Source organism: Miniopterus natalensis, chromosome 11 (genome assembly GCF_054644295.1).
Source record: "Miniopterus natalensis isolate mMinNat1 chromosome 11, mMinNat1.hap1, whole genome shotgun sequence".
NCBI lineage: Eukaryota > Metazoa > Chordata > Mammalia > Chiroptera > Miniopteridae > Miniopterus > Miniopterus natalensis.
The window spans coordinates 58,823,129-58,849,988 of record NC_142091.1 but is presented as its reverse complement, the minus strand read 5'-3'; the positions used below and the strand labels follow the sequence as shown (position 1 = coordinate 58,849,988).

The window sequence follows — 26,860 nt, the reverse complement described above, 5'->3', positions numbered from 1 at the left end:
CTTGCTGGGTGTACCCCTAGAGAGCCTGAAAACAACATTACACACAGGATTATAAAAGGGTTTGAAGGTACTAAATACCTGGGGATTGGATCCATCAAATCCTTCCTCATAAATGATTCTCTGGATAAACTGCAGCAGCTTTATGTAGCCATGGGTCAAAGAGCTGTAGTAAGAAGTGGTTCAAATATATAAATTGGCTTATTACAAAGGACATATAAATGTAAGCTAAAACAGTAAGTAAATAACTAAAAGGTACACATTCATGAGATTATTTAAATATAATAGAAAATGAGCCAACAAAAATAAAGTCAGTGCATCCAGGGAACAAGATACAGTGCCTTATATTAACCAGCTCAGTGTTCCTGACATCACGGGAAGATAAAAACCTGTAGAGACTGAGATGACTTAATTATGTCAGGCTTAGTTACCTCCAAGGAAATTAATGATTTAATGAAGCAACCTAAAAGATGAAGCCACTACAGCTTTTCAGGAGCAATCATAGATAATTAACACATAGTGAATGAACCGCTATGCCAAGTATACCTGAATCAATGTGCTGATTACCTGAGCTCATTGTCCATCAAAAGTTTTAATTTTCTTAGAACAAACTGCTAAAATAATATTAATTCAAAAACCTGAATTAAGACAAATAAAGATAGGTTACCATAACTCTACTTCATTTGTAAAAAAAGACAAAAATAAATGTATAAAAACTTAAGATGACCTAAATTATTTCTCACGTGAGTATTAGCGTTGTTACTATTTTAAAATACCTTACAAATGCTATTAAACATCTCAAAGAAAATTTAGTAAGAATGAAGAAAAGCTGCTTTAATATTAACTGAATTTAAGATTTTTCATAATGGACAACCTGTGTGCTATGGCTGAACATTAAATATGATAATGAGGTCTGGAGTATAGCCAGTTCACAAACATCAAAGTGACTAATGTTGTGAAAACTGTGGGTGTCCTTAAAAATACAAAAGTATCTGCTTTACTGTGATCTGAAATAAAGTGACCAGGTGGGCAGAGGAAACACCCTAAAGAAAGAATGAAATATAATTTGAAGCATGCCTGCAACATTAAAGAACATAAAAGTTAGTATAAACAGCAGACTGCTTAGTGTGCAAAATCAATGACCAGTGGTTCAGCAAAAATATGAGCACACCTCTAAACATTTTATTGAACATTCATACCTAGCCAGAAGTACCTATTTAACAAAAACAAATAAGAAAACCAAGAGAAAAGAATCCTGTTCTTTGCAAAACAAATGTGGCTCCAACTGAAGGATTTGGTGGTATAGTAATTTCTCATATAGTTATTTCTCCCTTTTCAATGAAAATACAACGAATTACATGAACACATTTTTCTACTTCCATGAGTGAGAAAATATGTCTATAAATAATGCTATTCCATAAGGGCAGTGATGTGATTATTTCATATCTTAACATAGATTTGTCCTTGCTTGCTCAACTTTCTGAACAGTGTTGCTATTTGAACACAGAAGATTTAATTCCTATCTGGGTCAATTAGTTTTGCACAGGGGGTAAAATCTGCTGCAAGGTTCCAGATTATGAAATGAATTCCAGCCAACCATTTGACGAATGCCACTATGGGTTAAAGGAGGGCGGATCAAGAATATATTCAGTGCATCCTAATCCACCACTGATAACACCACCAACAAAAAAGCTTGGGTAAAAGGAGACAAGACTTCATTTGTGAAAAGATAATATACAAAAATAAAATAATGTATATATAAACTTAACTGAGTGAATGAAATATTAACTCAGATAATCAGCTCAATTTGTTTCTAATAAGACTATTTGATTTTAATTTTATTGATTGGTAAAATGTCTGGTATATAATAAAACCCCCAAACCTTTCACATCACTGTCACATTATATCATTACAATAACCTTGAAAGGTTAGTATAGTGATCAGCTCCAGGTTGAGAAAATTAAGACCCATTAGAAGCTAAGTGATTTGCCCAAGGTTGCACAATTAAATGATACTTAAAACTCAAGTTTTCTGCCCTGGCCGGTTTGGCTCAGTGGTTAGTGTTGGCCTGTGATGCAGGAGGTAACCAACTGATGTCACATCGATGCTTCCATCTCTCTCTCTTCCCCCCTTCCACTCTCTCTCTGAAAACCAATAGAAAAAATATCCTCAGGTGAGGATTAAAAAACACACAAAAACAAACAAACAAAAACCCCAACAAAGCTCAAGTTTTCTAAAACTTCAAGTTATCTGCTCTTTGGCTAAACTAAGATACAGCTTCAGAGTGAGATCCAGATTCCATGAAAAGTCTGTGGGTTCAAATCAACGTGTGGCTGAGATGAGGTCTGAACATGGCTCCATTAAACATAGTCACATAAAGTATTCAGGTGCATAGTTTTAGGAAGATATTTCTCTTAGTTGTACTGATAAGGCATTCACTTGTACTGTGTGCTTGTTACTGGACCTAATATGAGGGGAAAGTTTACATGCATGAGACAGGCTGGCCTAGTAGCTGTAATGGTCCAGATGGGTTAAGTACCTGCTGAAGTGTGCAGGCTCACGCCAATTGATAGAATGTTTATTAGACTTGGTGCCTTAGACAGAATGATGTCAGGTGGAGTACATTTTTGCGTTGAATTGAGTGAAATTGCCAGAATACTTACGTATGCAACAGCACATTTCTCTGGTGCTTGAGGATGAATTAGGAATAGGTACCGCAACAGTTGATGGGATAGCAACAGCAAATGCAGTTAAGAGCTTGCTGAGACTAAAAAGTGTTGTACACTGTTTTCTACCTACTACCATTCAATAGTTGAAAATTATTTTCAAAATGTTGCAGTGCACCAGACACATGGCATGCATGGTAGAAAATGAATGTGAAGATCCCAGCCAGGAGACTATTATCATCCTCTATAAATTCATTAAGGGAGCTATGGCTTTAATACAGTGAGGCTTGCTAATCTTCCAGAAGAGATTATTCAAAAGGGGCATACAAAAGCAAGAGAACTCAAGAAGATGGCTGCAATTATTTGGGGAAGTTTGCCTGGCTTGTGGAAAATCAACTATAGATGCTGAAGCTGTCCATAAGTTGCTGACTTTGATTGAGGAATTACAGACTACACTGAAAGCTTTGAGTTGACCTTTTTGACAAAGGGGGTAAATTCAGACAACATTATGATCTAATAAACTTTATTCTTTTTATTTTTAAAATGTTTTTATTGATTTTAGAGAGAGAAAGGGAAAAGGAGAAACATCAGTCTGCTACCTCCCAGGAATGTGCCCTGACTGGGAATTGGACCTGTGACCTTTTGGTACATGGGATGGCGCCCAACCAAGCCACATGGGCCAGGGCAAACTTTATTTTTTTTAAATATAAAAAAGTGAGGTTCAGGATATTAGTTCTTTCTATAAATTTTCAGATATTATCATTTTACTCTAATTATACCACCAGCTGATAAGCAGACAGGTAAAATCCCTCCTCACACTTACATCTTGCCTTTCCCCTAGCTCAGGTATTAGTATTAATATATAATTCACTATATCTTTTTAATAAAGGAATTTATAGTGTGCTTCTATAATTTCATGACTTTTGTTCTGAACTTTTAGCTAGAAACTCCCTTCCAAAATTCCTTTCTTAAGAGTGAATTTTCTACTTGTAACTTCTAAATATAGTGTGGCTCTCTGCTTCTCAATCTAAGAGATCTATATTGTTAAAATAAAATATATACTTTTACACGGCTATGTTTCGGTTATTGGTTTTATCCCACTCAATCTTTATACTAAGAGCAAGGCTCTAGTTAATCTGGGTTATTACCATACTTTGTGCATTGGTTCCCTAATTCACCAACTATCAACTCAGCGCCTGTGTCCCAGATTCAGGGAATAAACAGATGAAGAAAGCACAACCCTTTCCTCAAGGATTTCCAGTGCCTGGGAGGGAAGATGGGGATGCAGATGAGTAATTTCAGTGCGATGTGATGCGTCCTGACAGAGTAAGAACAAAAGTAGGAAAGCAGGGGGAGCATAATTACAACTGGGGCTCATATCAAGGTTCCATTTACACTGGCCCGAGACTTGGCAGGAGAAGAAAAGCGGAATGACTTCTAAAATCTTAAGTATTATATTCAGCCTCTTCGCACTGATTTTCTCCTGGAAAGAGAACTGGTTATCTCAGAATTCAGTTCATTCAACTTAATCAATAACACACTTTTAGCAACTACAAGAAAGTACTAGCTAATGTTAAGATAAATATGTCAAAATAAAACCTTGAATTTCAAAGAAATAGATCAAAACAAATTTATTCTATTTACTACCAATAGTATATGAACTCAAGATTCAAGACATGATATATCTACAATAAAAAAAAGTAACATTTTACAATATAGTAGGTGTATTAGTCAGCTTCGGCTTCCATAACAATATACCACAGACTTGGAGGCTTAAACGACAGGAGTTTATTTTGATATAGTTCTGGAAACTGGAAGTCCAAGACAAAGGTGCTAACAGGGTTGGTGTCTGGTGAGAGCTCTCCCCTTGGGTTGCAGATGGATACCTTCTCACTGCGTGGTCACATGGCCTCTTCTGGATATGCACCCAAGAAGAGAGTGGGAGCTCAGTGTCTCTCGATCTTGCTTAAGGACACCAATCCTATCAGACCTGGGCTCTACCCTCATGGCCTTATATAACCCTAAATAACTCCCAAAGGCCCCGTCTCAAATACCATTCCACTGAGGATTAGGGCTTTAACATATGAATTTGGGACACAAAACGTTCAGTCTTAACAGTAGGTTAAGGCGTATGTTGGTAGATTTATTAATAAATAAGAAAGTTGAGACACCATCCCTATGCTGAAGAGTGAGCCATCTTTCTTATAAGGAAACAGAAATGTGTTTGGGCATACCTGTTATAAAGATTAATTCAGAACGATGTCAGATTTTAAAAATCTTAGACTACAGAATTATTCTCAAAATTCATTTTTCTATCATTATTTTGTGACTTAGAATATCTGATTTATGACAGTAAAAGAGCAAAACAAAATCCACTGGATAATATTATTGTGATACATCTCAGGTTTTTATAGCCAGGCTTTAATTTGAAAGTTTAAACTGTATGTATGAACATTTTCTAAAGGCAAACCTACCAATAGCTTTAAATTAGTTACTGCAAATTTTAAATGACCTTCAGTTTTTCTTACTGTAAAAAAAACCCTCTACGTTTCAACAGTCCCTTTAGAAATTATGAAATTATATGTTATATCCTCACATATGATAGTAGGATACAGCTATATCCTCTAGTTTTAATTATAGGAAAAGTATAGACAACTGTAATGCTAAGCTTTATTGTTTCATAAATGAACCAGTAAAGTTCATTTTAGTGAAATGAGCACACGCTTTTCATAAATTAAAATAAATCTCACATGGTAAAGTACCCATTTTCAAAATTAATTTAATTACATGTTTAAAGTTTAATTACATTTAATTAAGCATTTAAGTTTAATATGAAATAAATGAATTATCAGTTAACTACTATGAAATGAAATACTGCCTTGATAATTAAAATCTATAAATTTTCCTATTCTGTGTGCAAAACTGCTAGTCCTCAAAAAATATTCTGAAATATATATTTTAAAGACTAGGAGACTGTACTCTCACAGCCGACCTAGGTGTCACTTTTCTGGCACCCAGCTTTGTGTACTGTCCATTTGCTGCAGCAGTAAACAAGCAGCCTGGTGCAGAGCAGAGCAGAGCAGGGCAGAGTGTTTTAGAGGTTTGGGTTTGGGTGCCAGCTCAGTCATTCATAGTCAGTTGTGGGAAAGCTAGTTAGTGCCTTTAACCTCAAGCTTCCTATAGAATTGGGATAATATTACTTTTCTTGGAGGGTTGTTGGGAGAATTAGATATCCTACGGTCAGATGCCTGGAACAGTGCCTAACACGGAGCAGGTTTTTGACAAATGTTAATTTCTTCTCTCTCTAGCTGTTGAATGAATGAACAAAAATGTTGTACTTTCTGGCTTAAAAAAAAGTGTAATATATATATTAATTACAAAGTATCACCATATTATTTTTCATGCATTTACATCATACTTAGTATACATTTTAGTTTTTATTTCCCTAAGCACTCCATGAATGGAGGCAGGGTAGCATTATTGCTAACAAAGATTTCTGAGACACCATTTACTATTTATGAAATGATGGAAAAGTTATTTTGACCCACACGTTTATATTTTTATCTGGTTCAGTGAATGGCAAAAGTTAGGTACTAGAAAAATCAATATAATCAATCAAACGTAACCAAAAAAATTAGTGATGTAGGTAGGACAAATGGTATTCCCCACACCTCAGTTTTTCACAGAAAGATAATTTAGTTCCACTGACTTTAAGGAATTTGCTGAAGGTTAACAGTAGGACAGACTCAGTATCAAACCCAGATTTTTAAAAATTTCTTTGTCAGCACTCTTTCCTCCATAACACAGGAAGGTCAAGGTGAAGGACACCAAAGTCTTTTGAAGCAGTAAAGCAAAAAGGGAAAGAGAGAGATCTTTCGGCTTAGGCTAATCCTGTCTCTAGCACTTAATAGTTGAGCCTCAGATATACCTCTTCTGTGAATTTCGGTACCTTCTTCTGGAAAATGGGAATATTTACTTTTACAGGATAGATAACAAAGGTAAAACACGTACTAGAGTGACGGACACATAGCAGTCATTCATGAACAGTAGCTATTAACCCTAAGACAACATCAAAGCCCAACTTTGGGTAAGTCTCTAGCCACTGACTAAACACCATAATGAAGTAAAGAATTTCTTTTTGAAACAGATTTAATAAAAAGAAATAGTACAGACGTCACGAAATTCTTATGTAATATTTCTGGAAAAGAGACTATAGATCTTTAAGTAGTTCTGGTTCACAACTTCCTATCTATTAAATCTCCATTTAATAACTCGTCTCGCTTTGAAAATAATGGTTTAATAGTGAGAAAGAAAACAGAGGCGACAATAGATTCCATGAGTTACCTTCCCTTACTCTTAACCTTTATAAATTATTCAATGTCAAGCACTGCAGTTTTCAGAGTTTTGCCTTAAAGTTACTAGCACCATAAACACGCATTGGTTAATACAACTCTTCACTGTAAAACTCAAACCTTAAGTTCTCTTAAGTCATCTAAAAAAATAGATTATTCTATTTACAGCATTACTAGAAATAGAGAACCATAATAAATAAAATATTGGAAAGCGTACTTGTTTACTTTTTAAAAGAGCACTTACCAAAAAACATGGAGCAATAGCTTTACTTTATACCATTTTCACTGCTATTGCTATCAATAATTAATATTTAGATATCTATTTGCATTTACCACTGAAATACCCTGATTTGGAACTATTTTACAGTTTCTTGAAAATGAAGACAGCAGGTATTTGTAAATTTGGTGTCCAGACTTTTTAAGTTGCAAATTAAGAGTAATAGTATGTCCAACAGTTACAAGACTGAAAAAAGAAGAAAACTATATGAAATAATATGAAACATATGCTCAATCAAAGTTATATATTATGTAGAAACTAATATTTATTATTTAGGATATGGACTTTTGATATGCATCCTTTCAAAGAATGTGGTAGAAACACATTCTATTAACCTTTGAAATCAAAATTGGGTCATTAACTTACCAAGGTTCTAGGTTAAGAGTTGAAGATATTTTTTCTGGAAGAAAAAATCCATGCCATTTTGAAGCCTCAGTTAATTCTCGTGGTATTTTTTTTGATGCATCATAATAGTGACCAAATCTTGAAGATGATACTGGTCCAGCCTGTTAAGAAAACCCATATTTGTTGTTAAAAAAAGTATTCTTTTTTTAAAAATTATAATTTATTTTGTCCTACACTCAGCAAAATGCTGACATATTTATGCATTTTAATACTAATGAAGAAAAGCTGATATACATAGGAATTCACTTTCAAAGAAACATATAAACAATCTTTATTATTTTAAACTACACAGTTAGAAATCAACCTTTTCATTTCCCATGTTTCTTTACTCCTGGTAGTTTCATAAGTTTGATAAAAATTTAAAACCTCTTTAGCTTTTTTACTATTCTGTGTACCTTCCTAAATTAAAAATGTCTTAATTTTTTTTTTTAATTCCAGGTTTTAATGCCAAATATATAGTAGCTAAGAATCAATGAAAACTTAAGCCAAATTAATTCATGGTGAGGAGCGCAAAGGAAACTAGCTCTTTAAATACATTAAACTGAGCATCATTTTAAAACTAAATTCTCACAAGACAGTGTGCATATATATTCAACATCTCTTATAAGCTTAATGGTTAAGCTTATAGTATAAAATGTACTAGGGTGCTCCTGATGGGAACAAAGTACAGAGAATATATATCAGCTACATTAGAGAAATCAGAAATCTGCATAATCATTAGTGTACTGACAATTCCTCTTTTGTGTCCTCTACTAACAATTTACTAACAATTTCTCCAACAAATTATTTTTCTCTTAAGAAACTCTAATAACTACTGATGCTGAATTTATTTATATAGGATAGTAAAATCCTAGTAACATAATATTATTCTTATGTTGCTTCGAATGAACTCTGGGCTGATTGCTTTCATTCAGCACATTAGAAATATATACACCTCTATCCAAAGTTGAACTAACTGGTTCCACCCGGCAGTATTTTCTAAGGAAATCTCTGATCTAAATTTACATAATTGCAACTGTCCTGAATGCTACAAAACAGACAAGTTTCAGAATATTCAACAAACTAGGTAGTCTCTGCAGAAATTGAAGAACTATGCACAGTAGGTTCTTATTTTACTAAGGAATTAACAACTTTGTAATTTAAATTGGAAATAGACATTTGCTTGACACTACATATTTGCATTTTTAAGACTAAGGATTTATATTGTTAAGTGAAATGACACACATTGAATTATACAGTAACATAAAATAATTTTTTTTTTTTTAAGCCTAATAGAGACATTATTCTCAGACTCAGAGTCTGTGGGTTTAATATTTATTTTCTAATTAAAATGATTGTTCATCCCTCCATAAGCTACTGTTTATTTTTGTTAATGAAAGAAATCTATTAATTGGCCTTATCTAATCCTTCCAATACAATATACAGAAATATAGTTCCCAAAAGCTTTACCATGAAAGTATTTACCATGAAAGTATTGACTAATAAATTATGTGACATTAAAATTTATTTCTTGAAAACAGGGTGCAAAGTTTAAAAATGTAAAGTTATTAGTCTAAAGCAATTTAAACAAGGTCTGTTCTTTGGCCTATAATCTATTCTTTATCCGGATTATAGTTCAGAATGTTTTTACTGCAATCTCTGCTAGAGCTCATCTTTTTATTGTGTAAGTCCAAGCCCCCTTAATGTTTTAGAAAGGCCTTGACTAACTGAACTTTGATCTGATGTCTTCATTGAGAAAAACACCAGGTTGCCCATTTCAGATGCAAATCCCTCTAAGGCCCAATAGAATTCAGTAAAGACAGCAAAAAAGAAGAAACAAGAAGTTTCCAGGATCCTCTTTGAGAATCCTGGGGCACACTGGTGTCCTTAATCCACACTGCTGCATGGATTAAGGTAGGTGATAACCTTTCCCGATTCAAAAGAATAAGCAGAGTGCCTACAAACTGGGTGGAGACTAGGATTTGGTCATAATAAAACACCATGCAATAAAAGCTTGGTCTATGTCAGAAGCCTCTGAAAAGGCCTCAATGTACCACATTCCCAGGCCTAGTAGGGAAGCTTGCAAAAGCCTACCTGAATCAAATAAGCATGAATAATCTATTTTAGCAGGCTGGCCATGGGGAGAGAGAAAGAAAGAGAGCCTTTTCGCTTCTTTTAAGTTTGAGTTAATAAATTTATTAGTGGACTGAAGTTCTTGAAGTCCTGTGCACTCAGAGAAATATGCTAAATTGTCAAAAAGCAAAATACGCTTTTTAAGTTGCGGGTCTCTATTAATATTTCTAATTATATTATTAATGTGATAGAAATCTCAGATTTGGATTGAATCAAGGCAGAAAATTGATTTCATGCTGTGACAGTTTACATATAGAACACATATAGTTCATTAAAATGTAAAAATAAATTTGGAAGCTTTTATTACAATTGCTACTTATAGTTTTAGACATTACAATTAGATATGAAACTAAAATATCCACAAGGAAGATACTAAAAATTTTATTAACGATTAAAAACTTTAATCCTTCAACAAAAAATGAAAATGAAAAATAAATATACTCTTCAAGGAAACAACAATTTTGTAAATTTTTTTCTACCCTAGAGACCTAGTATTAACATATAATCAGACTTTTGAAATGCTGTGAAATCTTATGAGGACTAGAATTATAAAACAAAAATTTAAAACATTTCCTCTGAAAAAGATAACTAAATGCTTTAAATTTAATAATATTAGTAGTAATACTCCGCCCAAAACTCTCAACTCTACACCCAAAAACTATCTATTTTAAAAAATCAAATTATCATCAATAACTAGTTGGTTTTATTCAGTTTAGTAAGAACATCTTGCTTTAGTTTTACATTATGAAAACTATTGCACATTCATAAACTAACCATTAACTTGTTAACTGTGGAAGAGGTAAATCGTAATGGTGCAGTAAAAATTTACTACGCTAAAGGAAAAGAAACTGATGGGGGATAGGGGGACAGGCAGAAGGAGCACTTCCCCCCACCTCCAGTATGTCAGAAAGAAACAAAACGTTCAGAGAAAAGCTGTACCTCAAATAAACAGTCTACATAAGACTGTTACTTACGATTGTTACCATTTCTTCTTTCTCAGTATGGCATGTTGGAAAGCAAGAACCCAAATAAATGGTTACTAAACCACTTTGAGCCTCAGTTCAAGCACCAGAATTAGAGCAAATAATGATTACACTGGGCTGTTATGAGAATCTAATGCAATACTGGCATGCATATTCTGTAAATTGCAAAGCACTATGTAAATACTATTAATTATTATAATTGTGTCAAGATCCACTAGTGGTCAGGAGATTCATCACTATCTTTCATAAATTCCCTGCATCACTGGAAAAAGGGTATTTGTTGTCACCTACAACATGCGCACATCTATCACAGGACTATTGTGGCTGAACCACTAAGGTAGAAAACCAAAGTGTAATGAAGACTGAACATAATAAACCTCTAATACACTGTCATGAATTGCTGGAGTCATTTGTAGGCCTTTGCAGTAGAGCTCTACAATGCTGAAGAAATTAAGTCTCAGAATATGCTGCAGGCTAGCAATTCTTGGGGTGAAGAGAGAACAGGGCACTTAGGAGACAGGATCAAAATCAAAGGGCGAGGAAAGCGGGCCTTTTTAAGACTCCACACCCCTCCAAGTGGAAGCGCTCGCTTAATGCTGTACTGAACTACTGGTGCTGATTCAGTTGTGCACATTCTTACCCTTTTTGACATTGCCTAAATGGCAACAGGACTACACTCTTAAGACTTCAAGACAACTTATGTTAAAAAGCATATCTGACCATTGACACAGCTAATTTTGGACTACTTGTTTAACCCTGACTCACTCACTCAGCCTGGCAACACTAGAAAGATTCTATATGGAGACTATGGAAGAAAGGAAATAATCTATTGTGGTTTAAAAAAAACTAATTTGCCCGGCCGGGCGTGGCTCAGTGGTTGAGCATTGACCTAGGATCCAGGCGATCGGGGTTCGATTCCCATTCAGAGCACATGCCCGGGTTGCGGGCTAGGCAGCCGATCAATGACTCTCTCATCATTTATGTTTCTGTCTCTCTCTCCCCCTCTCCTTTCCTCTCTCTGAAATCAATAAAGATATATTAAAAAAATAAATTAAAAAAAATTTAAAAAATTAAAAAAACACAATTTGCTATAATTTTATTTTTAAGAAATATGTCATCTTGATCAAATATGTTATAAGTAAAATATCTAGTTTATGCAAATAAAGAAATAGACATTATATTGCACTTAAGGAATAACAGGTATACAAGAGATTCCGTAAAATGAAAAATGCCATTTGCCTATTTCAGGAATACGTAGTTTGTACTTTGACTTGCCTCCATCTTGGGTAACAGCTGATAGCGCCAAGCTATCTTCATCTTAACGTTAGATTCTGCTGTTTCATGATTACGTACATCTTCATCAAATTCTTTTTTACAATCATCATCAAGTAACGGTGCAGGAAGTTCCTAAGAAAATAGAACAACACATTATTGAGCATATGTGGTAAAAGAGTATGACAATTTTCTTAAATAATATTAGCAATACAATACTATAATTGTCCGATATAAAATTGATTTAAGCATAAAGTCATGACAAACAGAAATCTAAAACAGAGAAAAGGGATAAATAAAATATTAAATGTCCAATTTAAATTTTTAGCAATGAACTGGAATTTAAAGACAATATTCTAATTTTTATACTAATCAAAATCAATTGCTATTGCAACAAGGGGCTCTACTCATATTTTAAATTTATACACTTAAAGCAAAGTCTCAAATTAGCACTTATTACATGTAATTATTGTTATGTTTGCCACAAGGTAAAAATAAAGCTTGTGCGCAATCTGTTTACTGGTTTGTAATTCTAGAATTCAAAAAACCCATTCACCGAAATAATGGGTGAAAAAATAACTAAGAATAAAGACATTTATTTTGCCCAAATCAAACATTAGTTCTGCACCTGCAAGCTTATGCCTCTTCTTTAAACAATAAAAGCAGAATTTAAAATCTCTGCTTAAATGAAGAGATGATGAATTCCAATTTTACTTTTTTATTTAGAAGTTTACCTACTGAATGACTTAAAAAAAAAAAGAAAACAACTTTTTTGTGTGTGAAAAGGTACTATAGAAATAATGCAAAGAAAAAAGTATGTAAGTTTCTTGGAGAAGGAAAGCCCATGCAATAATTGTATATTTTATTAGCCAGAATCATAAAGATAATGTGGGGCACTGGATTAGGAAACATAATCTTGTGCTATATCATTAATAGTCTAAATTTCAACTTTTACTTTTCAAGATCAGATTTATTTATACTTAGAATCAAAACAACTAATCAACTGGAAAATATATTAACCATCATATATTTCAGTCATCTCCTAAAAGACCTCCAATTAGATTCACACTTTAATTTATGACAGTATTAGAAACCAGTTATATCATTTAAGCTCTTAATCCATCATTCCTAGAATAGTATTAGCATTTTACAAAGTATAAAGTAACTTCTTTTTCCAATAAAATAAATATTTTAAGGCATATAGTACAGTACGGCGTAGTGGTTATGAGTTTGAATTCTGCAACAAGATTGTTTAGGCCAAAATCTTGACTTTATGCACTAGTAGCTTTGTCTGTGGTTACGCTGAAACCCTATTGGACTTCTCTATGTCTCCATTTATAGCCTGAAGAATGGAGAAAAAAGTATTTATTTCATTGCATTGTTGTAAGGAAAAAATGAATTAAAAATGTAAACTATAGAGAATAGGGCATGCCACATGTTAAGCACTCAATAAATGTTTGATTATAGGAATTCAGTCAAATAATTGTCTTAACCATTACTCAGAGCCACATATTTTGACTGTCAACACCAGGTAATAGTATAAATATTTGGATTAACATTTTCTTCAATCTCAGGGACATTTAATAATACCTTAACAAAGGTATAAAATAAAAAAAACTAAAAAAACGAACCTCTCCCAAAATAATCATTAACATTTTCAACATATACTTATGTATATATATAGATATGTTAGACAAAATACTTCCATAAAAGCAGTGTATGATAAAATGCTATTAATGATTTTGTACTTCAATTTATAAAACAAAAATGAAGTAAACTTGAAAGAACTGTTGAATTTATCAATGATTCTTTACTTCAAGAGACATTGTTTCTTAACATATTCTCCTGTAAGTTTAGGAATGTGATTATGAAGCCTATCACTGTGTAGGAGTCACTATGCTCCCTTTTACATGTTTCAGTTTTCAACAAAATCAATACCTCTCCTTTCCTCCTATTAAAAAATGAGGAAATTAGCCCTTAAAATGCTTTCTCTCACCTCCTCCGCCCCAAGTGTAGATTTTCCCTACTATTTCTATGTCGTCAAGGTTTATGGCATTTACATCCTAGTGCGCAACCAAACAGAGTTTAGGTTTTTGTTGACAGGAATTCCTCATTGGACCTTTTACCACAGTGTTCCACCACTCTCGAGTTTTCTTAATTGATAGCTGCACTCATTTAACAATGTCAGGAAGGTACTAGGCATAGAGCAGCAAAACAGAATAAAGTCCCTGCTTTCATGAAGTTACGTCCTAGAAGGGTAGTGATATGAACTTGGAAGGAAAAAGAGGAAAGGAATACAGAGTAATGGAAGGAGGTGCTACTTTAAGTAGGATAGACAGTCGATGAAGCTCTCCTTGATGAAATAGATTATATTTTCAAATATAATTTTACTCAACTAGAATTTTGGTTGGACATTATATTTCATAATATTTTTGTTTGCTTAGAACTTGGCAGATATTGCTTCACTGTCTTTGGACAAAGAATGGTGCGGTGGGGAAGTCAGAAGTCTTCCATCCTTGCAGGAGATTTGTTTTTTCTGCCTGAATATTTCTTCCTTTATCTTTGCAGTTCAATAGCTTAAATGGTCTATATTTATGTGTTCTGCTTTGTATTACTTCCCCCTTGTAAACTAGATGCCCCTTTAAGCTGAAGATCTTTAATTTCAAGTAAAATATTTTCATGTCTCAGGTTTAAAATTATTTTTCTGTTCCTAATACAAATTGTTCTTATGTCACCTACAAAATAAAATTAACAATATTTTTTCACTATAATTATTTAACTTATAAAAACAGTACCCAACTATGCTTGTAAAAAATCAATATTTATTGAATAGCTATTGATTTAAAAAGTAGTAAATGTTCAATATGAAAAATTGTAAAATAACAAAACATATAAAAAAGAAAACAATAACCTATTAACCTTCCACCCAGAAATAACTCTGAACATATTTGAGTATTTCCTTCCAGTCTTTTATATATATATATTTTTATAAAATGCATATTGGCATATTATAACATATATTATTTATATTCTATAATTATAATATTGTGGACATTTCCACATTTCATTATTTTTCAAAATAAGATTTTCAATGGCTGCATATTATATTATACAGCTTAACTAATATTTGGTTTATTATTTCCTATTTTAGGTTGTCTGCAGTCCAAAAATAATACAACAAACATTTATAACATATACCTTTTACATCTCAAATTATTGTCTCTGAGGTATATAAACATCTAGAAAATAATAGAGAAAAATATAAAACAACCCAGTTTCTACCTCTTGGCTTTAATAAATCTCAATAACTGGCATCACTGAAAAGCAAACCTGTAACTGCAGCAAGCAAGGAGTCACACTCTTGTGTGAAAACAGAAAAGACCCCCAGATCCCCTATCTCCCCCTCAGAGCCAGGATACTCCTCCTTCCCCCTCTGTGCAAGAGAAATGGAGAGGTCAAATCAGACAAACTTTAGAAGCAGGAGCACTGCAGAGGGCAGGGGTGAGACATCATATTGAAGACAGGGTAATGCTGAAATCTGCAGCAAGGGGCAAGACAACTTCCTCTTCCCCTTATACACAGACACAGTTGGATCCCACTGCTAAGCTCTCAGAAGGCCAGAAGCCATCCTTAAGTGGAACAGGCAGGAGTTGGGAGATTAGATTTCTCCCTGGGGAAACTGACAAAATTAAGACAAGACCTTTAGAAAGACAACACTAGCTAATCCCAGCCTCCAGAACTGTGAGGAAATAAATTTCTGTTCTTTAAGCCCCCCCAGTCTATGGTATTTTGTTACGGCAGCCCAAGCTGACAAAGATAGATTTTGGTACCAAAAAAATGGCTCCTGCTGTAACAAATAACTAAATACATGAAAATGGTTTTGGAAATGGATAATTCTAAAGGCTGGAAGAGTTTTGACATGCAAGCTGGAAATTAGAGAAGTTAAGGGTTATTCTGGTGAAGTCTCAGATGGAAATGAGGACCATATTACTGAAAACTGGAGGAAAGACAATCCTTGTTATGAGGAGGTGAAGAATTTGGTTGACTTGTGTGCTAGTGTTCTGTGGAAGATACTGCTTGGGAGTGATGAAGATGGATTTTTAGCTGAGGAGATGTCTAAGCCAAGTGTTGAAGGAGTGGCGTGGTTCCTCCTAAGTGCTTACAGTAAATGCAAAAAGAGAGAAATGAATTAATGAAGGAATTGAAGCAAAAAGGAAACAACTTGAATTGGAAAAATCTCAGCGTATCCATATTGCAAAAAATTAAAAGAACTTGTTCTGATGAGAACACTAAGTGTACGGCTGAACTACCATTTGATAAAGAGATCATGGGTGTGACACGAACTTAATCAGCCATCTCAGCAGAAGCCAGGAATAGAGACGGAATTATACCAGTAAGGCTACTGTCAGTTTGACCTAAAGGGACAAGGCAGAATGGCATTAAGGAAGTCTGTTGAAGCTCTTGGCTTTTATAGGTCTTGTCACTGAACAATTTGGCTTTGAACATGAGCTATCCTGCAAGGTAAGGGAGTAAGGACCCCAAACGTGATCGAGATCCTCAGAGCTGCCACTCCCATGATAGGCCCAGAGTACAGAGGCATGGGAGGCAAGGTGGCCTCCAGCTCACTTTCAAAGGGTGGGAATGCAGCCCGCAGAGGCATGTGGGTTGTGCCCTGCCCAGCCAAGGTGGGGAGGGGTGACGCTGCCACCCCAATGGGCCTAGAAGGCAGAACATTGAACCAAAGAAGTTTATTCATGAACATTAAGAATGAATGGAATTTGCCCTGCTAAATTTTGGACTTGCTTGGAATCCGCCACCCCTTGTTACCTTCTGATTTCCCCCTTTTGGAACGGCGATGTCTGCCCCATGCCTGTTCCACCATTGGGTTGGGAAGCACAGAACCTGTCTGACTTTACAGATTCACAGGTTCACAGCTGGAGAGAAATTTTGCCTCAGGGCAGATCATACTTCAAGTTTCATCCAAACTTGACTTAGATGATATTTGGATAAAACTTTAGACTTCAGAGTTGATGATGGAGTTAGTTAAGACTTTTGGAGCTATTGGGTTAAAATGAAAGCATTTTCCATGCAAGAAGGACATGGATTGGGGGTGGGGGAGCACAGTCAGTCCATAACATAGTTTCTGGGAAATAGTAGGCATTCAATAAATGTCTAATGGAGAAAGAAATGATGGCTAGCAAATCTCTATTTCCAATCATTGCCCAATTTCTGGGCCTAGATTTTTAACTGCCTTTTTGATATTCTACCTGAATGTTCAACTACCTGTCAAACTCAAAGTATACTAAATCAGGTTATCGTCTTCCATTCTTCGTTCTCCTTTTCTCTCACCTCTCCCTCCTTACTTTCTCTGCAGTTACCTTCTCATTCATGCAAGACTAGTTAATTCCCTCTCCTGGCTCCTGGCAGGATGTATCCATAGCACCCTCAGTTACATCTTCAAATAGATCACACAAAAATCGGACTACCTCTTGAACTTTATTTCATACTATTCTCTTACAAAGTGGACAATATGTGCTTACTCAGGATGTCCTGAGATTTCTACCTCCAAGCCTTTATTATTGCTGTTACCTTTGCTTAAAAGAGTAACTTGTTCAATTGGGTACCCCAAAAATATTTACTTGATAGAAATAAAAAGGATAATTTATCTTATCAAGGATTACAAATTAATTCATTACAAACAAAAAGCCATTGAAATAACTGTAACAAGAACAAAGAAAAATGAGTTCATAACAATATATAGAGAAGACAAGAAGAGTAGACCAGAGATTGATTAATTTTGAGAGTAACAGAGACTATCAAGAACAAAGAACAGAGAGAAAAAACAACAGAGGAAGAAGAACAGTTCTAGCAAACTTCATCTAAACTGACAGCTGAATCTAAAATTTATATGAAAATGTAAAAGCCCATAATAATAAAAACAAGTCTGCAAAAGAAAAAAGTTGGAGGACTTAAAAATACCTGATTTCAGACACTACAACAGTAGAAAAATGAAGTCCACATAAGATAGACACACGGTTCAATGGAACAGAAAAGAAAGCTGAGAAAGACACCCACATATTCATTTAATAGACTTTCAACATTGGCACTAAGGCAACTCAATAGGGAAAGAATAACAACAGTTCAGAAAACAGAAAAGGAGAACATCTTAGTGGCTCTGGGGTACTCCAGGGGCCAGCAAACTATGGCCAGTAGGTCAAAGTCAACCAGCTACCTGTTTTGTAAATAAAGTTGTACTGGGACACAGTCATGACCATTTTGTCTAGGGAGTATCTATGGCTGCTTTAGTGATACAACAGCAGAGCTGAGTAGTTGCAACAGAGACCATATGGCCTGAAAAGCCAAAAATATTTACTGTCTAGTCCTTTAAAGAAAAGTCTGCTAACCCCTGGGTTATTCAATATAACATTTGTTGCAATAGAACACACTGTATTGTTGGTATATTCTTGTTTTCTAAATGAAAGAATATCAGTTTTTTGGTTCTTTCCTGCGATGTGGTGCTTACAGTCCCCATGTATTGGGTAGCAAGGATCAGGAATAAATAAAAAGAAAAAAGCAGGCTTCAGAAATTCTATACAGAAGATAGGCTGGAAAGTATAAAATTTCTCTCCCTCTTTTAATCAAATGAATCAGGTTAGAAAATTAACATGAAAAAGAAATTGGCACTACCTTCAGACAAAAAGAACTGTTTATTCTACTTAAAAAATCCATATGAAACCTAATTATTACAAACTTCCAATGCCACATATACCTAAAGTAAGTATATTTATTTTTTCATCAGAAATATATTTCTTCCCTTTTCAATTCAAGCCATTCTGCGCTTACTACTATATTATTTTGCGGTCTTTGTTTTGGCAGATGCACAAGCAAAATCTGATTCCAACAGTTTGACCCTTCTCACTTTTTATGTTCTCTAGGGCATAATAAAACCCAAGATACAATCCCTCAGCAGTTAATGAAGCTTAACCTCCCACCCTCTTAATTACCAATGCATTACACCAGCGATGGGCATCACACTCCTCTCTAAGCTATTTCACAATTCAGCAGAACTACTACTGAGCTATTATGGAGCAACAGAATCCATGCAGCATGAGAAATCCTTCTTAAAAATAAAATCTTTTGATCTTTGCAGGTTTCGGTAACTATATAATTAATACTACTTACGCATTATCCATGTATCAGTAAGTATATTATATTGTATCAGTAAGTATATTACTTTGTTGATTTTGAGGGTTTTTTTGGGGGGCATTTATTTTCTGAAAGAGAAAAATATCTAAAGATATTTATTATAATGTAAATACAAAATACGCCAAATATCCAACCTGAGTATCCATATATTTAAAAGTATGCCCTCCACATTACCTTCAGTTAAATATTTAGAAGTATATGTGGAAGAGGTGACTTCAGTTTTCAAAAGCATTCGGAAATGTAGATGGCATGGAGTATGTCAGAAATCTGGGTGTACAGCTGATGCGACATAAAAGCATTTTTAAAAGTCATAGATTTTGAGTAGATGAAAATTATCCACTAAATCACTGGTATTAGCAGGTTTAGTTAGTAAGATCATGTGCAATAATCCTCTTTAGTAAGTGTTTACTATATAAGGGTTTATGTTAACCTGTTTTTAAGAAAATATAACATATGAAAATCTATATTAAATAAACAGGTCATGCAATAAAATCTGAGTTACAGAAGGGTTCTTATGTTGGCATAGGATTCTTACAAAATTCCTTTAAGTATTAAGTGCTCCTACTGAATATAAACTAAATTAATTTATAAAAACCTGATATAACTAAAACATTTCTAAATATAATTATTTTAAAAGTTAGGATAGTGATAATTTATATTTATTAAACTGAGGTCATAAAATTTTTACATTGATGGAAAAGATATATTCTAAAGTTCCAGGGATATCTGCTGTCAAAGAAAACTCAATGAGGAATAAATTAGGCATTTATCTTTATTTAAGAGGTCCAGATCAGTTAAATCCCTAGCTCAGGAACACATAAGTGACTGGCTTTATTTGTTCAATGTCATATTCTTTTATTTTTCCAGAATAAACCCAGTTTGTGGAAAATGTCACAAACATTTTTGGGGTACTAAACGAAGCTAGATGCCACTCTATTTTTATTAAATTTGAAAATTATATTCTGCAGTACATTTGGTTAATAGAGCAAAATTGATGCTCACTGAGTACTAAATAAAGGCATAAAACAGATTTTCTTTAATTGTATAGCACTCTGTATGTTATAATCTGTTTTAAGAATATAAAGGTAAGAAGTTTCACTTCATAGACTCAGCTCTACTTTCTACTTCCAATTCACCTTCAGTTTAATACTGTCTACCTTGTTTCTGAAATCTAGCACAGGTTTTTAGACACACACACACATACCCTGTAATAAGAATATTTTACAAAAATGTAAGCACATTTCAAACGCCTCTGATTTCACTAACATTCCAGAATATCAGAAGATAGATATGGTGAACTAAGGCCACTTTTCTGCAACTGCTTATTGTTTTTTGTGAAGAAAACTTAAAATTTCAGGAAAGAAAGGCTGGCTATTGAAAGAATCACCTAACACCAGCAGCAGAGGTAGTCCTGTCTTCTTTGGGGTTGTCGCACCGTAAAGTTATCCTTCTGTACATGAGAAATCTTCACAGACTGTCTGCTTAATCTCGGACCCTTAACGGGGTGCTGCCTTCCTCTTTTCATGGTATCCTTTCACATCTCACTTACAGGGGTACTATGTTAACTTGGGGAGCTGATGAAAAGTATTTCCTTTTACTTTTAATGACTCAAGTCATGTATCCCTCCCAAAAGGACTGAATACTTTTATTAAATATATTTTTTATAAAAGTATTCAAAAGAAAAATGAACTCCAGTTCTAATATTCCCAATTCTGGCCTTGTGTGGCTCATTACCCCTATTTTAGAATGAAGGGTTAAGTGACTTGTACCAGGTCCTGCCACTAATTAAGTAGCAACACAGAAATTAAAATCTAAGCCCAGATCCCAAATATGTTTCTGCTTCTTGAGGATAAATATTACAGAGTATGGCATTTTTGCTATGACTTGGGCTATGTTTCTGCACACAAAACTCCTTTCTTTTGTTGGTTGATACACAAACATCAAATACAAATGTGTGTTTATTTTAACATTATATCAGAAATGATTCTCACAGGCTAGTGACAGAGAGTTGGGTTTATTTTCCTTTATATTTTTGTCTTATCTTTCATTTCCTTGTTGGAAAATAAGGCACACGCCATCTTTTAAAAGCTGGCTACAAATGTAGGTCACTGGAAGCAGTACTGAGCCTTTGCATGTTTTTTCTTAGTCTTTTTAGTTTGCCAAAGAAGCTCTAACTGTGCTGCCAGAGGAGGACTTAGAATTTTAAATAAGCTCTCATAAGTAGCGAGGGGGTAGAAAAGAGTGAAACCCTGGGGTCAAACAGCAAATTTCTGGCTCAACTAGCACTTCAGAGTCATAAGCACTGAAAAACCTATAGTCTGATAATTTTCTGAATAAAATGTTGACAAAGAAATGAAGGGACCATATACTGATTACAGCTCTGCCTTCCGAGGGCTTGTCTCGTATTTGTCCTTATACTATGGACAAAGGATATACAGAGACAAAATAGTTTTGATAGGAAATACAACGAACATTATATAGACTAGAAAAAGTAAAAATGTGTGGGAAAATGTGTTATGTTACTGAACATGCAAAATAGAATGATAGAAGGACCAAAGCACAATTTTTAATTATTTATAACACGATGTATTAAAACCTCAACTTTGGAGATGAGTATAATAAAAAATTGTTCAAAAAGATATTTGGCCAACCAAGGGGTATTTCTTTAACTTCACTCTTATAGCTATTTCAATTTTTGGCAGAACAAGAAAAACAAAATAGATCTGAGGTATTTCTGTATTCTATTTACTCAGAAAGACCAGTCTGTACTATAATGTGCCAAGAGCAAACAGGCGACCACAGACTCGATTCAGAATTCTAATTTTTGTTCCATGATCAGTAAATAGCAGATGGAGAGCAAACACAGACTTAATCCTGACACCAAATTGAAAGAAGGAAAACAAACTTTTTAAATAGGAATTCAAACTTTACATTGTTTATCAACTAATATCGCTACATCTAATTCTAAATCAACTGGTATCTCTGATCTCATTTATAACCAAAGAATCCAGTAAAGCAAAACACACCTGGTACAACAAATACAATCTTAGCAAATGAGTTCGATATTTGGGTAAAAGGTTGGTATTTTGGGATGTAAAATGCTGTTTCAAATGATTAAGACAGAACTTTAACTTTCAGGTACAAATTTAAAGTTCACAAAAAGAATTCTGAAGATGCTAGTCTTAAAGTTCACACTTCATTACTAAATATCTTGTTGCTATACTAATTCATCACATACGAAATGGTTCATTTTAAATGAACTGTTACTTATTCCACGACTTATGGGTTATTATAAAGTAATTCATTTTCAATTATGAAATATTTTCTCTATATTAAATACAAGAAGTTTTAACATAATTGATTTTAAATTTGAATTATTTATTTACTAATACGTTTGATGTTAAAATTTATTATATTCTGTCAGCTTTTAGTAAATATCAATGTAGTTATGGCATTTCTGCTGGTAAGCATGTCTTATCCTGGGTATATATTAAAAAAATACAACTTTTAAGCTCCTTAAAATAATTCTAGCCTCCTACTTTGTTTTAACTGGGGCTGTTGTTGAACAGTGTGTAGTGTCGAACGGGATATACAGATGGCCAATAGACATATGAAAAGATGCTCAACATCACTAATCATTAGAGAAAGGCAAATTAAAACCACATAGAGATATCACCTCATAGCTGTCAGAATGGCTGCCATCAATAAAAAAACAAACAAGTGTTGGCGAGGGTGTGGAGAAAGGGAGCCCTCGTGCACTGTTGGGAATGCAGACTGGGAGAGCAGTATGGAGATACCTCAAAAAATTAAAAATGGAACTGCCTTATGACCCAGTGATTCCACTTCTGGAAATACATCCAAAGAAGCCCAAATAATTAATTCAAAAGAATAGATGTACCCCTATGCTCGCTGAAGTATTATTTATAATAGCCAAGCTATGGAAGCAACCCAACTGCCCATCAGTAGATGAGTGGAAAAACAAGCTGTGGTACATTTACACAATGGAATACTACTCAGCCATAAAAAAAGATGGAAATCTTACCCTTTGCGACAGCATGGTTGGACCTGGAGAGTATTATGCTAAGTGAAATAAGCCAGTCAGAGAAAGACAAGCGCCATATGATTTCCCTTATATGTGGAATCTAATGAACAAAATAGAAACGGACTCATAGATACAGAGAACAGACTGACAGCTGTCGGAGGTGAGGAGGGTTGGGGGGCTGGGTGAAAAAGTGAAGGAATTAAGCAAAACACACACACAACAACAACGACAAAAGAAAACTCATAGATGCAGACAATAGTATGGAGATTACCAGAAGGAAAGGGAAGTGTGAGGAGGTAGGAGAGGGCAAGGGGGGAATAAAAGGTGATGGAAGGAAACTTGACTTGGGGTGGTGAACACACAATGCAATACACAGGTGATGTATTATAGAACTGTACACGAGAAACCTATATAACTTTATTAACCAATGTCACCCCAACAAATTCAATAAAAAAATAAAAATTAACCCTTTGTTCTAGATATTAGATATCTCTTCCTGAATGAATATTGTCTATTTGGCATGCCATCATTAAAAAATATTCAAAGTAAGTTTTAAAACTGACTTTAGTATGTCATGAAATACCATTTAAATTTACTTCTAAAAATCATTTTACTTTAATTCTATAAATATTAACACACAACATCAAATTGTTAAAATTATGAAAAAGATATAAAAAAATCTTAGGATTTTTAAGTTCTAAGGAAATGTTTGGGTGTGCATGCTTGTGTATATAATCTTTTATTTCATAAAAAAAAAAAATCAGCCTATCTGATAAATGTTTAAATATTTTAACATAAAAATGTAATTACTGATATTTTAGAAAACATTCCATAAAAAGTTTTCATGGAGGGTACTTATCACTGTATTTGAGATGATCAAGAAAATTCTTTTAGATAAAAAAGTTAACTTAAAATACTTACCACATGTGTTTAAAAGCTTTAACATCACGTACACTGTTCTATAGGATTTTCTAAGGGGTGTAATTTTTCAGTATTACATCTCAATGCTGACTTCCTGAGGGAGCTTGACTACAAGAAGCATGAATATGTTTTCAGAGGATGATGGATGAGTTGCTGGGTGGTTATATATATTAGGCAGCTGGTGAGGCCTTTTATCCCTCACTTGTTTTTTAACTATACACAGTTCTAAGATAACTGTGGTCTGTAAGGTTGTGCTTCTCCCTTCCTTGTACCAGCAATATCTGCCTCGGTTATAGCTTCCAGAAATCCCCAATCATAAAATTAAAAGTAAGCAGTTATAACAGTTTCCCCCATACTGTATCTCTAAACATTGTTAATGCCTTGGTTTTGATCATTCATCGTTGGCCTGTTTGACATAAACAAAGTTGTAAGTATAATTCTAACTGAGTTGGGCACCTGAATTCCTGACTGAATACTCTGCAGAAAAATCTACTTATCCACACTAGTATTCAACATCTCATTTTAAACTACAAAAACATCCTGTTTATTCTTCTCAGAGAGATACCACCCTCGCCTGTGTGGCTCAGCTGGTTGGGTGTCAGCCTGTGGACCTAAAGGTTTGGGTTGCGCTTCTGTTTAGGCACATGGGGGGGGGGACTTGATCTCTGGCAGGGGGCATGCAGCAGGCAGCCAACTGATGCTTTGCTCTCACATCAATGTTTCTCCCTTTCTCGGGATCAATAAACTATTCTTTCTTAAAAAAGAAATTATATGCTTAAATAAATGTGATCCTTTTCTTTAAGAGAAAAAAAATGCACGTATGGTCCCATTAGTGCATTTAAACACAGTTTTTATCTTGTTTATACATATAAACAAGATTTTTTCATAAAATGTTCAAAATGCAATATTGAACATATAGAATACACTCTATCCTGTACCTGTAAAATGTCAGCAGGCTCTTCTTTTGCAGACGCGACCAGCAAAGTGTGCCCACTGATGGCTCCCTCTGCCAGGAAGTACTTGAAGAGCAAAGGCGAGTAAATATCATACTTATCCTCTTCTGTAAAAAAGACAAAAAATCATGGTCAGACTCCTACAAGTACCACGCACACTCGGGTTTCTGTAACCTCTCTCTTTAAAACAAGTATCTCAGGTGGGGCAACAGCGGTGTTTCCCTAAGGAACAGCGAGACCGGCCGAGAGGCTGCTCCTGACACCAGCGGAAGGAGGCACTTTACCAGAGCTTCCCGCCTCTCAGCGTCACCTCCACCTACCACACCGCCTCCGCCAGCCGGGAAGCTTACAGGGTTAGGTCTGATTATTTCAGACATCAGAAATTCTTTTTCTCAGGCCCTGCACCTCTAACGTGGCCATTATTACCTACCAACCATTTGGCAGTCTCACACCTCATTTCTTTCATGTCACAATAATTAAGTACTTAGTGTATGTAGCCTGATGATTACTATTTATAATATTTGTAAAGAGTATTATTCCTACAGTTTGGTTTTGGGTTTGAAATTCAATAATAACTCAAAATTAAAGATTATAATTTGATAGAGTTACTAAATTTACACATTACTGAAATTTCACCACCAAGCTACAAGATCCTCATGGCAGAGAATGCTTCTTATTGGTATAACCCCAGTATTGGGCACACAGTATACATCTAGTAAATATTTGTAGAATTAATTAAGGAAAAAAGAATCCATCCTTGTCTTGTAAATCAGCCAGATCTACTGTAGTTTGCTGAAAGCACACCCTATCATAACACACACACACGCACATGCACACACACATACTCTATAATAGTTATCAACTCTATTTTTCCAAAGACTCCTATGAAGCACAAAAAACTAAGAGGAGGAACATCACCTATTTAGGGATTAGCAAAAAAACTATGCTCTTCAAGCTGAAAATTACCAATTTTGTGAAACAAATTTTGAAGTTGTATAATAAGCATTTAATTAATCTATTTAGTGAATCCCCATAACACTGGGCAAGCAAAAATGATAATGACGCCACAGAACTGCCAAAACACAAATGTAGTTCTGGCCGGAAAGAATAGTCTAATTCCTAGGCTGAAAGAGATGATCGTCTTCATCTATTCCAGCAGTCGAACAGGCTGACAATAATATACTTCCTTTGGGTATTTACACAAACTAAAGTATCTTCAGAATGGTGACCAGGAAGGCCCAGGACTTGAAAGCATGAGAAATGAGATATTTAGCTTGAAGAAAAAGAGACCTAAGGAATGCAAGGGAGCTGTCCTCAAATATTGATAGGCTGACCATATGGAAATGGAATGACACCTGTTCATTAGGCCCCCCAGGGTAGAATGAAGCCTAGAGGATTGAAAGAACAGGAGCACCACTTTTTCCTTACATCCAAGTCCAAATGAGCTGCTCCTATCATTCCACTGAGACCCCTCTCAAAGTGAACACTGGCTTTCTAATCATCTGTATGTTTACACATGTATATACAAGACTTGTACAATATTAGTAATATCCATACAATGAAATCCTATGCCACCATTAAGAATAATAAAATATGCCTATATGAATGCACACAGACTTTTCTCTATGATGTATTAAGTGGAAAAAGCAAAGGTGCTGAATGCTTTCAAGTATC

At 34.6% G+C, this 26,860-nt stretch overlaps 1 protein-coding gene and 1 pseudogene across 1 annotated transcript in view; one reads left to right on the top strand and one right to left on the bottom strand.

The window, feature by feature from the left end:
• ELP4 (elongator acetyltransferase complex subunit 4) overlaps nucleotides 1-26,860 on the bottom strand; it is a 149,235-nt gene that overhangs the window by 113,434 nt on the left and 8,941 nt on the right. The window contains exons 3-6 of the mRNA XM_016206178.2: nucleotides 25,172-25,293; nucleotides 12,068-12,199; nucleotides 7,659-7,798; nucleotides 79-163 (exon numbers count right to left, since the gene is read on the bottom strand). Of these exons, the coding sequence (XP_016061664.2) occupies nucleotides 79-163; nucleotides 7,659-7,798; nucleotides 12,068-12,199; nucleotides 25,172-25,293 (479 nt within the window). The remainder of the gene's footprint in view (nucleotides 1-78; nucleotides 164-7,658; nucleotides 7,799-12,067; nucleotides 12,200-25,171; nucleotides 25,294-26,860) is intronic.
• LOC148092036 (DNA mismatch repair protein Msh6 pseudogene) lies at nucleotides 1,851-3,136 on the top strand (annotated as a pseudogene).